Source organism: Rhododendron vialii, chromosome 7a (genome assembly GCF_030253575.1).
Source record: "Rhododendron vialii isolate Sample 1 chromosome 7a, ASM3025357v1".
NCBI classification, from domain to species: domain Eukaryota; kingdom Viridiplantae; phylum Streptophyta; class Magnoliopsida; order Ericales; family Ericaceae; genus Rhododendron; species Rhododendron vialii.
In genome coordinates, this window is record NC_080563.1 from 1,401,456 (window position 1) to 1,414,471 (window position 13,016).

Here is a 13,016-nt window from a genome sequence, read left to right on the forward strand (position 1 = left end):
GGATATGAGTACTCAATATATAGTGGCCCAGGCGATACGGTGCGAACTCCGGTAGTAGATACTCACTGGCTGATTGGACCTACAAACAGACGGACGGGAGAACCTTCGGCGGATTGGACTACCGACACATTGCTTCCAAAACACTCAATAACCTCTCCCTTCAAGTGGAAATACAGTCATCTCTTCAGCCATTGCCTTAACACAAAGTCACAGCCTGTTACCCTAGCCTTCTCCTTCTCCAGCTCCTTGTTTATATACAGCCTATATATCCACCTTTTCCGCAGCAGAATCCGAAGCTTCCCTCCCCCCTTCTCTCTCTCCCTCTCTCTCTCTCTCTCTAGCTCGCTCTAAAACCTCAATCCTTCCCAGTCTCCCCACCTCTCTCTCTCTCTCTCTCTCTCTCTCTCCCCTCAACCATGGGGTTTCCCGTGGGCTACACAGAAGTCTTCCTCCCAAACCTCTTCGTGCACATACTCTCCCTTCTGGGTCTCATCAGGCTCCTCATTCTAACCCTCTTCCGCTCCCTGGGCCTCTCCGATTTCCTCGAACCCGAATTCTCCTACCAAGACAACAACCCGCCCCGCGCACCCGACTACCCCGCCCCGTCCGCCTCCCTGATCCGAGAATTCCTCCCCGTCGTGAAATTCGACGACGTCGCCGGCGACGGAGACGCGCCGGAGAGCTGCGCCGTGTGCCTGTACGAGTTCGAGGCGAGGGAAGAGATCAGGTGGTTGACCAACTGCAAGCATATTTTCCACCGGGGGTGCGTGGACCGTTGGATGGACCACGACCAGAAGACGTGTCCGCTGTGTAGGACCCCCTTGGTGCCGCATAGCATGCGATGCGAGTTCAATCAACGGCTCTGGGCCGCCTGTGATGCGTCCGGTTTTGCCGGCGATGGTTTTACCGGCGATTACAGTTCGATCTCGGGTTTGTGAAATTATATTTGGAGGTTTTTAGTGGGTTTTTTTCTTAATTATAAACATTGTAAAGTCAAGTTGTTATAAAAAAAGAGTTTCTGATCAAATTTTGCATATACCGGACATTGCACCGTATATGAATTATTCTAACATCCGTCCAAAGAGAAGAGGAATGATACGTAAAAAGATGCATTGATATTTGAGAAAGATGTATTGATATTTGTGAAAGTGTATTAATATCCATAAAATATATATTGATATCCGAATTTATTTGAAATTATATGTATATTATCCTGAGCGGAGGTTAGCAAAACCGATTTTATATATATATATGTGTGTGTGCGCGCGCGCGCGTGCGCATTAAGGCCTCCCAAAATCTGTGGTGTTAAAACCTTCTCTTTTTTTTGTATAGTATAACCGGATGTCTAGGGTAGCGGTCCACCACACATCTCAACTAATTCCAGCAACATGTTAACGGCCGACCGGGAAAAAACCGAAATACCCTTGTCATGCTATTTTAACTAGTCTCGGTAAGGCATAACACGACTCTATCGAGCAAAAACTAGATTTCCTTGGTTGTTTGGCCTTGGATACTTGTACTTTCATGTCATGTAGGTAAAAACTCTCCGTAAGCTCCATGGTTTTGCTTATGTGAGATTCGAACAGGCAATTTTGTGAAAGATTTTAGTATTACTTTTTTATGCTCACTTGATCAAATTCTTGGTGGCTCTAAAAACTTGTAACAATTCGTTCACAAAATTCATGCCTACATTCTGAAGCAAACGTTGAATGTTTCGTAAACGCTCTCACCGATATCCTTTTCAAAACTGAAGTGAGTGATGATTGATGAACATGAGCGATATTGTCAAACATGTTGTCTTATGTGTTAGGTCATCTACCGTGCTTCAAAATGAGAACTCCTGACATTCATTATTCAGTTTCAGCCTTATCCCTAGTGATCTTAAACTGTTTTTAACCATTTTCTTAATTGAATTTTTTTTTTGATATTCTTTTTCTTAATTGATAACTCTTTCGTTGGGGAACTATATATAAGGCCAAAGCTAGAAGATCATTAAACATATTCAGGGATCCGGATCTTTCGTGAGGATCTGTCTGTGACGATCGAGATCCGACATGGAGACATGATTCAGGAATTGAGGTGGGTTTTTGCTACTTTTTAGCCAATGGGAGTCATGGAGAAGTGGGCAAAAGTTTTGAATGATTTTCCTTGGGAAATATGAAAATATTTACAGTACTCCATAAAACAAACAAACAGTGGAGCTGTTGGAGTTTGTTACCTTTGTTTGGCGCAGAGAGACCCAAATACGGCCGATTCTAGCGGATTCGAAGACACTTTCCTGATTTCTGTGATGATGTGTTCTTTGTCTGTTCACAATAAACATATACTATAAAATATGGTCATTTTTCCCTGTTGTGGTGTCCATTTCTATTTTAGGAGTGATTTTTCAGTGCCGAGCGGGTATATCTTACGTGGTACCCGTTTAGCGCATCTGAGCCGTCCGATACACTTTTAAACGGCTCGGATTGAAACTCTCTCTCTCCTCTCACCTAACATTTTCTCTCTCATTTTTTTCTCTTCAAATCTGAACCGTTCAGACACACAATGAACAGCTCAGATGCTCAAGTGGGCATCACGTGGTACCCGTTCAGCACTAAAAAATTTTCCCGATTTTAGGCCTCACTTGTCTCTGCCTAAAAAGTTCGTTAAAAACATATCTTTTGGGTAAAAATTTTTAAATTCAAATTAACTTTAGCGGCTTCAGTCTATCTACCTAAAAAGTTTGCCATGAAAAACATATCTTGGGTAAAGATTTTTAAATTCAATTAACTTCAAATACCTAACATAAGTTTACTACTCGACTTGTCTATTGCTATCAGGATAAATAGTAACTCAAACAACTATTGCTAGTACAGTATTATTTAGTTAAATACATTTATCACATGTCTAGTATACATGCCTTGATCGTCAAAAGAAGTGATATGAACAAACACAAGTCTATGAGGAAATCACATGGATATGTGTGTGTGAGATCCTATCCTAATCGTGTGTTGTTGGCATTGCCTATTCTTTAATCATTGCTCAACGAGCAGTCATTTTCGACTAATGTGTTTTTGCGTATTAAAGGCATTGGGGATTATGTTGTTATTTAAAGAAGCAATGATAAATACAAACCTTTAAAAAATACTTCGGACATAATTATGTACGAAATCGTTCAATACACATAAATTCACATATATTGAAGTTGTATTTTGTATTTTGAAGCTGCGTGCTTGAAAACAGTGGAAAACAGAAAATGTTGGACAGATCTCGAATGTGAGCAGAGCTTGGCGCATGTGTCCAAAGTAACACTTGTTTACCCTTCCAACTACTTTCCCCAAAATAAAGGCACTCCTGTGACTAATCATGGCACTGCAAACTCTGTCCTTCCAAACTTATCTGCCTTTAAAGTCGATCGGGGGGGAGGGGGGTGTCTTCATGTTGCATGATTTTGAGCTTGGACTCTGTGCTTGATCCATCTCTATCCCCAGGTTATTATTGTATTCCCTCCGTCTCATTTTGGTTCTTCATTTTCGTTTTTCGTGTCATTCTTTCAACGCTTATATTTTTTAATATGAATCTTAAAAAATATATAATATGGATCTTGTTTGATAGTTTTCGAGTAGATCTATAATACAAAGTTTTCAAAATTATGAAAAAATTATAGATTAAGAAATATAAGCATTGAAAGAACGATACGAAAAATGAAAATAGACAATCAAAATGGGACGGAAGAAGTATTTGTGTACTGTGATTATCCCATTTACTCCACAGGAGTATTAAATTGCTCGTACTTGAAAAAGGGTACATAAAAGAAAAATTATTACTCTTATGCTTCTAGTACTCCAGGAGCCTCCTCCACCACCCACCAGGACCACCACCAAGTGCCCCTTGCTTCTAGTACTCTAGGAGCCTCCACCACCACCAAGTGTGTCGCTCCCAAACAAATGTGCGGCGGAAAAATCCCGTGGAATTGGTTATGGCATGACATCTAAAGGTTAAACTGGACTGGAACTATCTATGTCTGGGGATAGATATTTACTGTAGGTTGGAGATTTAAGTCATTAGTTGCATTGTTTTTTTCTCTTCTGGGTGGTTTGTGTATAAGAAAGGATAAACAGACTTCGTATGTGCCAGAAAGGTATCGCATAGTCACCACATAATCATTACCGCACCTATGTCGGGCCAAAGGCAAAAATCTCATCTCGTGCTACGGGAACGAAAAACTATGTTTAGCTCCAATAAGCAGGCTATGAAGACTTAAACCGAAGCATTGAACTGGGAATTCAGAATTGTTGAACTAACCAAGTTTTGGCAGTAGAACTTGCATTTGCTTCTCATGGCTAAATCCAAAAACAGTTTTTCAAGGCCATAATCTTCAAATAATCTCTGACTACACAATTACAAGGAATTTGATAGGATCGAGTATATATCACTATTTCGGAGTGTATAATGAATTCATTTTCTTTGTTATGGCCCAGATCACTACTTCGGTTTGGATTATGTTGGGAAGAAAGATGTAAGATTATTAAACCTTTTCTCTCATGTTTTTTATGAACTTATTTACTCCCTCCATCCCTTTTTAAGTGTCCTGCTTCGTAATTCCAACTTATTAAAAAGACATCATCATTATACCTTTCACATCAACTTTTTCCTCCACTTTCCTTACTTACCCATCATCATTACACTTTTACTCACTTACTTTTTAAAATGTAATCTACTTTTAGGGACAAAATAGGCAATTCACCAACTTTTACCTACTAACTTTACAAAATGGACATTTATTAAAGGACAGCCCAAAATGGAATACCGGACTATAAATAAGGGACAGAGGGAGTAGTTGTTTTATTTCATTTTCATAATTTCTTCGTTTAATCATCATAGGGGACAAAGCCCCAGAATATTTATTTCATATGGTAAACTTCATAGCCTTGCAGAAAACAGATGAGCCAGTGGCGGAATATACGCAGACATATAAAAGACCAAGACACGATTTCATACAAGGTTTACTGACTCACAGATTCTTAACAATGAAAACAGGAACACATATTGTACAATATAGTCTTGCTTCACCGCCAATATATCATCGATAATGGAAATGACATACGCAACATCCCAAACGAAATAGTGGCTAATAACTCTAAAATGGAGTCTTTTGTCGGTACCACTTAACGTAAAATGATTCCAGTATGGTCTTGTTTGCACGCCAACCAGAGTAACGATAACGTCACCGGGGGTAACCGGCAGGGGGGTAGCCCTGTGGAGGATAAGCACCTGCAGGTGGAGGATAAGCAGCTGGCGGATAACCTTGGTTCTGTGGTGGTGGGTAGCCGTAGGGTTGCCCATATGCTGGTGGCGGTGGGTATCCAACTGATGGCGGAACTGACTGATCCATTCGCGACATTTGTTGAGGAGGAGGAACTGCCATAGCGGGCTGTGGTCCGAATTTGCCATCTCTTTTGTCCATTTCAACCTTATGCTGCGTCTGCATTGCTCCACAGTAGTAATTTACTTAAGATGAGAGAAAAAAGAGCCACTTGCAGTAAGAGCCCCATGAAACAAGTAAAAGAAAGCCCTTGATAAAATATGATAGGGCCTTGCAGCTTATTGAACAATCTAACTACAGGACTCAACTTTACTGTTGAGTTTCCTTGGAGATTTTCATATTAAATGAAAATTGAAAGCAGATGAACCAGAAGATGCAATAATCATCCAGTAGAGAGAAAAAAAGAGAGTTAAAAAAATGAATCGCGCTTATGAGAATAGTGCTCAGATACAAAAAGAGCAATGCCTAGGCAGACATCGACATGTAGATCATTCTTAATTTCACTCTCACAAGCGATGACGAGACCCGCTTCAGAAGTTAGAGAGTCCCACCTCACTTGGCTGAAGAATGAATCTGTCCAGCAATTTTTTCATTAAAAAAACTTTGGGAGAAGAACATCAATTAAACAGTATTTACCTGCATACAAGCACAAACCCTGCAAAAATAGAAAGCGCAAACTCAGTACAAGATTTCTGGAAATTCTAGATTATGATTGTTGACAGTGGTATGATAAAGAACTTACGTGCAATAAACCAGATCCGCGAAACAGGACAGTATCTGAGAAGCTTCTTGAAGTTCTTCCATTCCGGTAATGCAAGCAACAATGGAAAATATACAGGCCAATTGTTGGATGCAGAACATGAATCCCTGTAGATATGGAAATGCATTGACAGATTTAAGCAAGCATTGAGACCTGCATACAGAGAGAGAGAGAGAGAGAGAGAGAGTACAATAATGCAGTTGTCACACTGGGAGGTCTGTATGTTGAACTCATCTTGCAACATGAAGCGAGTAGAAGCAACAGAATTGCCAAAGCAAAGGAAAACCTGAACAAAGGTAACAAAAGCATGAGAGATAAAGAGAGGGAGTTTACATTGAAGTTAACAGAAATGATGTGCACAGGTGACAGAACGAACTGGATCACATAGTGTCCGCTCAACAAATGAGCTACATGCATACAAGGAGGAAGATTATATGAATCTCTAACCTCAGTGCAAAGACAAAATTCTGGGCAGTTACTTTCTCCACATCTGCCACTGCAAGGCATATAGCCACCGCAGCATGTGTACCTATTTGACCAAAAAGAAAACCACTCAAGAATAATAAGCAACAAAAGCTCTCATTATCTAACTCCTAAAGAGCACTCATTACCTTGACATGTCACCATAAAGAGCTCGTTTGCGAAGCATGTAAGATATACAGGGAGCACTAAAACACAATAGAGATGTTAGTTAGGCACATTCATAGAAGTACGACCATAAAACCTATCAGAGTACTTTCAACTTATCCTCTTGCTTAAACATTGGTGGCAAATAGCATGTTGACTAAAAGGAAAAAAGAACGTGGTAATGAAAGAAAGGAATATGAAAACATCAGAAGGGGTTAGATTTTAAGGTTGATCATAGAAAGGAATGACATATCTCTTCTAAGTCATAAGAATAAAGAACATTTCAGGACTAAAGATGCGGACCCAATTAGGCAAGTTGAAGCAGAACACTCAACCATAGAGGCGCTTAGAACATGGAAGATTTACTCAATAACCAAAACATAATGCCTCACCATTATTAGTATTGTTAAATTAGCCAAGGTTCACTATTTCTTTTGTTATTCTCATTATTAGTATTGTTCGACTTCTTCATATTCAGCAAATAACAAGCTCCTTATCCATCATAGTACACCTATTAGCAAAACTACTAAAAAACACATAAAGAAATAAAAGATAAGACTAGTAAACCATCTGTCTATTGTTCATGAGCTGATCCGTTGAACATAGGATGGTCACCAAATCAAAAACAAGTCAACATGTCCCAAACTCGCAACTATGCCATATAAATAAAGCACATTCCAAACAGATACAATTTAAAAATCATGAAGAAAAAATAGAGTATAAACTATATGTCCTACACATTAATTATTCTCAAAACTGAAATTAGGACTCATGGTTGCCAGATAGAAGAAGAAATATTAGCACACGTATCTTGAGTTTCAAATTACTATTACTTGGTTGCTATGATGAAAGACAACTTCATCCAATATAATAGGTGTTATCAGGCCATGTTGAGTGAAAGTTTATCATCTTTTTCTTTTCCTCATCTTCACCTCAAAACAAATCAATCCCAAGTTTTTCAATCACATACATGTGCCCATATGCAGGAGCGTGGTGCAAATATTTCAGAATTGACAATTTCATTTTCCCTTCTTTTCCGATGGTTTTCTTAGATACCAAACACCGAATAAGATTCAAACTCTATTTTACTCCAAGTTCAAAGGATAATAACTTCATCCAAGAGAGATTAGTGTTCTGGGGCCCCGTTGAGTCTCTTTCAATATTTTCTTTTCACGTCTTCAAAACAAGAGGAATTTGTTGCAAGGTTTTTCAATTATTAATCTCCTGGATACAGTGGAGAAAGTTCAAAACTTTCAATTTCCTTGTCCAATACTCTATAAGATAACAAACAATGCACAACATTCAAACTCGTTGAATTGCCAAGTTGAAAAGACAACTCCGTTATCAGGCCATGTTGAGTCAAACGGTGCAGAATGTTCAAACCAAAATTTTCCTCTACTTTTTCATAGACACCGAAATGGAAAAAACTAAAAACTTTCCTTCGCTCTAGATTGTATTTCCAAACAATGCACAAGATTCACATTATATTATATTTCTAACTTGGAAAGATAACTTCATCAACAGGTAGGTGTAATCAGGCCAGGCTGACCAAAGGTTTTTCGCCTTTTTTCTTTTTCATCCCTTCACATAACAATGAATCAATTCACAATCTTTTCAATTAGTTTCTGTAATAAAACAATTCATAAGTCTCGTACTTTCTTTTCCTCCGTATCTCAACAACCAATGTGAAAGGACAATCAAAACCTTCAAAGAGAGAGAGAGAGAGAGAGAGAGAGAGAGAGAGAGCAAAATCATCAACAAAATAAGAGAGATTAAAGCACTCACCATATGGCCGATAAACAGCAATCTGCAAATACAACAATCACAGGGAGAATCAATCATTCTCGCATCAATTCAAAAAAAGAAATCGCTCGAATCAAAGAGCACAATCAAATCAAACGCACCAAACACGTACCCCGGCGTCGTTTCAATTAAAAAAAAAAAGTGAAAATGTGTAAACTTCAACGAAAAGTAAACCTTCAAGAATTCAAAAAATCGATCCGTCCTAAAAAATTCCTAACAAAAAAAAAAAAAAAACGAAATCAGCCAAAGAGCTCTCACATCTGAAAAACTAATCCTGCAGAAACAACAATGTATTTTTACTTGCTTATCAAAAAAAGACAACGTATTTTTACTCGTCGTTTTGAATAGGAAAAGAACGAAAACGCGTTTATTGTAAACACTAAACAGGAATGTGGAAACTTTAGCGATAAGTGACTTCTCAAGAATCAAAATTTTCGCACTTTCCTCAAAATTTCCCACGAAAACAAATTTTCAAACAAGCAAAAAAAAATTCAAAAAAAAAAAAAAAAAAACATTGAAAGGATTCAAGGGCTTACAGCCAGGATCTGCGCGCATAGTGCTCATGAGATCCGTGTGCCACAGGTTCCGATAGTTCTGACGAACCGCCATTTTGTCCAGATGCGCCTGGGACGCCATTGTCTCCTCCAATCGAGAGCCAAAAACCAGCCGAAACCAAACCAAACCCTAATTTTTGTAGAAAAAACAGATCTTTTGGAGAGGAGGGTAGAAGGTCAGCGTTTACCTGTTTATATAGAGACTGATAAATCTATGAATTCGAGGTTTTTTGATTGGCCAAAGGAGACGAAGGAAGAATCAGTTACGGGAAAAATCGTACTATTAGTATTGGAGTATTTAAATACAGGCTTTCAGGAAAGGGCGAAAAGTACAGCTAAGGAATTCGCGTTGCTCGGGAAAGGGTATTTGTAAGGTAGAACTGGTTGTAAGTTATTACGGTGAGAGGGGATTCTTGGCCGTGAATATAGGTATGTGCGTTGGTATTGATGGAGTGGGCCCGACGGAGATTGAGTTATGGCTTGGATTGCACGCGGAGTCCGTACGCAGGTGACCCTCCTAATTCGTGTATTGGTCATCGGTGCGTGTGCGAAAGCGGAAAAACGTCTTTGTAAATAGGCATGGGCATTGAGTTATGTCGTGTCATATCATCTCATATTGGTATTAAAATTTTCTCAACTTTTATTTGACTTGTAGTTTTTCGTGTTATCGTGTTGTGTCGTATTCGTGTTAAAGATAGTCGAATCTAACCCCCTAACTTCGTGTTGGTTTGTGTCGTGTTATCATGTTCTTTCATAAATTCTTGTGTCATGTCATCTCGTATTTGTGTCAGAATTCTCCTAATCCTAACCCAACTTGTTTAGTTTTTTATGTTGGAAAATTCTAAAATCAGCCCAGTGGGCTGACAATAGTGAGGGTGTGACATGTATTAATGGGTATAAAAAGTACATAGAAATATGTGTTTTCCTTGTCTTCTAGTGTGTTTATCGTCAGCCTAGTGGGCTGACAATAGCAAAACCGTTTTATGTTATCGTGTCATGTCATATTCATGTTTCGTGTTAAAAATAGTCAACCCTAACCCGCTAATTTTGTGTCGAAAATTCCAACCCTTATTTAAAACACAATTGAAATCCAATTTTTTTTGAATAAAGACAATTTTTGGAGAGCGTAAAAATGTCTTTAAAACAAGATCGAATTGAAACTCAAATTTTCCTTAAATGAGAGACATTTTTTTTGGTTTTTATTCAAAAACAAATTGAGTTTCAATGTTAATTTTTTATTTTTTAGATTCCTCTCATCATAGCGAAGTAATAATTCACAAAAAAAATTGATACAAAACTAATAAATGCGAAAAAAAATTAATAAGGCCAAAATAGGCCAAAGGTAGCATGAGAATGCGAGTGCAGTGTGAAAATTGAGAGCGAGAACACAGAACAAATACTAGGAAAGATCAGGTGTATTTTCGTTTCAAAACCGTTAAACGACGACGTAGATGGCACGGCGGTACTGGGGAAAATAGTTCTTGCAAACGTCAGCAAGTAACATGCATGCACAAGTTTAAGATGCCCATCTAGAAAGGCTTAAACGCAGGTTGTAAATAAAATCACGCTATTAAATTACGAGTATTTTATTTTTTTTGGCCAAGTAGAAGGATAGAAGAGAGCGCAATCAAGAGTAGCAACTCTCTTTTGAATGTGACCATAGAAACTCTAGACTGGTAGTTGGCCCGTCATAGGAGATTCGGAACTCATACGTAGACATTGTCTCACCAAGGCCAGAGAAGACAATCATGAGATTCAAACGAGAGCAAGGCTACAAGCGGGCATCAACATGCCTCGCGTCTCATAAAAGAGTTAATTTTCAATATGTTTTTAAAATTCGTTGAGTTTTCAAGTTAAGCTTGAACAATTAACTTATTCTATGTTTTTTTTTTTTTTTTTGTTGGTTATGGGTAAACATCTGCTTGACTCATTTATCAGCATGAGACAAAGGTTAATTAAGGAGATTCATTTTCACACTCTTTTTTTTTTTATATTCACACTTCCTTCTTTGTTTTTTTTGTGTTGAAAGTGAATGTATTTGTTTTGCTAAAAGATAAGAAAAAATATATATAAAAAAGGAAAGTGTGAAAATCAATTCCCTTAATTAATTGCTCCTGCTCAAATCTTTGAAATTGAGTACCCCTAAAACCAATTTTTGTTTTGGAGTCAAGTATATGCTAATATTTGGCAGACATAATCAAGCACATGAGAAATTGGAGGTACAATGCTGAAATTTTACATTTTTAAACATTATTGTCAATAAATCCGTCTATATATTCAACCTGCATACTATTGAGCCACATTTTAATCTACTCATATTCAAACGTACATAACTCACCGCAAGTCGCCTAAACTCGGCCATTTGCCACCTCATTATTGGCCCTATCCCCGCCCATATAACACAACTAATATAAGTAGATAGAATTGACGATTGTTATAGCCAATTGGAGTATCTGTACGTATATCCAACGAATGTAGACGTTCTTATAATTTGTTGCATTTCCTTACTACGATATCTAATTATTAATGGATGTGAATACACTACAAGCTAATTTAAGGAGGATTTCATAGGAAAGTTTGTTATCTCTTGGCAATGAATTCTACTAATTACAATTTGTCTTGAAAAATCTGATTTTCTTAAGTAACGTCTTGCATGAAGACACCGGGTTCCGTGCATGTAGGTAGGTACGTATTTGGAGGCAGGATCCTTTGAGCTGAAAATCTCTTGGCCTCTGCGTTGAGAGGTTTTCCGATCGTTAGATTTAAAACATAAAAAAACAAAATCACACAATTCAAAGACCAACAATAAATCACCCAACCAAAACTAATAATTTGCCATCAATTCTATCTGCCCGCAACTCCACAGCTAAAATCTGAAATTTTTTGTTGCCTTTTCTTTTCCATCAGAAAATATTTGTACAATTTTACATTACTCTTGATATACAATGAAACTTATTTCGAAAATACATCCAAGAAAGTCAAACTTTATCAAAGGGAAACCAAACATAACTAGTAATGATAAGATTTATTACCGTAATAACCAAACAATGAAAATAACAAGAGAGTTTTTTCTTTTTTTTTATCAGCGAAAATAACAAGAGAGTTAACAGGATTTACTTTCTTTCCACCCAGGCATATTGAGTAAATTAGACAAATCTGCATTTGAGACAATGACAATTAAGATTTTCAGTGATATTGCTGCTATTGCACGTCTATGTTATTCTTCAGCGGTTCTACGCTCACGGCACAGTTTCACCGCTCTCTCAATCTTGCCGTCCATCTCGACAATCAATGGTCAGGATTTTAAACAAACTCAATCTTCCATGGAAGAGTTATTAATTCCAGAGTTTGTTTAATATCCAGACCGTGCAAAACACTTTTGGACAGTGATATTGAGTGTGGTGAGGGGAGTGATAAAAGAGAGGGGTGAGCGTAGACTTTTCGTTTATATTCTTTATATATGCACAAAATAAGATGTTCTCAATCACGAGTTTACCTTGATTTAATGCATGGCTAGCTTACCAAAACTAATTAACTTCCAAGAATGAATAAAAAGAAACGTTGAATACTGGAGTTATCATTCACATCCCTTGAATGCATTACGTACAATAATACAGCAATCAGCTTCTAGATTTTTTAAATAATTATAATTCAACTTCTCAAGTACTAAAACGCGTGGCATGAATTTGATTTCAGACTTTTCTTTCTACCTTCATTTTCAAGATGGTTTAATTTAATGCGATATTCTCATAAAATAGTGCACCCTTTTTTTTTTATATATCAGCAAAAGAAAATTTTATAAATTTTTGAAAAAGATTACAAAGATTTTTGACGGATCACAGGCACGCTGCCAAAACGCCGCACAAGAACCACACCGAAAGGAAGACAAGGAGACGCTCGACCATAAACAATGTATTGACAACATCCAAAAACCAAAATTAAAAGATGTTGAATAGGATTCACAAAC

General features: G+C 37.6%; 2 protein-coding genes across 2 annotated transcripts; one reads left to right on the top strand and one right to left on the bottom strand.

Moving 5' to 3' along the window:
• The first annotated feature begins 113 nt into the window (after nt 1–113).
• On the top strand, nt 114–1,027 carry LOC131332534 (brassinosteroid-responsive RING protein 1). Its single transcript, XM_058366840.1, has one exon. The coding sequence runs from the start codon at nt 417–419 to the stop codon at nt 936–938; it is 522 nt and encodes a 173-aa protein (XP_058222823.1). The 5' UTR covers nt 114–416; the 3' UTR covers nt 939–1,027.
• Nucleotides 1,028–4,954: 3,927 nt separating this feature from the next.
• On the bottom strand, nt 4,955–9,381 carry LOC131333351 (uncharacterized). Its single transcript, XM_058367827.1, has 8 exons — nt 9,032–9,381; nt 8,478–8,499; nt 6,677–6,733; nt 6,513–6,594; nt 6,256–6,351; nt 6,048–6,172; nt 5,942–5,960; nt 4,955–5,464 (listed from the first exon to the last, which is right to left on the bottom strand). The coding sequence occupies exons 1-8, from the start codon at nt 9,129–9,131 to the stop codon at nt 5,207–5,209; spliced, it is 759 nt and encodes a 252-aa protein (XP_058223810.1). The 5' UTR covers nt 9,132–9,381; the 3' UTR covers nt 4,955–5,206.
• Nucleotides 9,382–13,016: the final 3,635 nt, after the last annotated feature.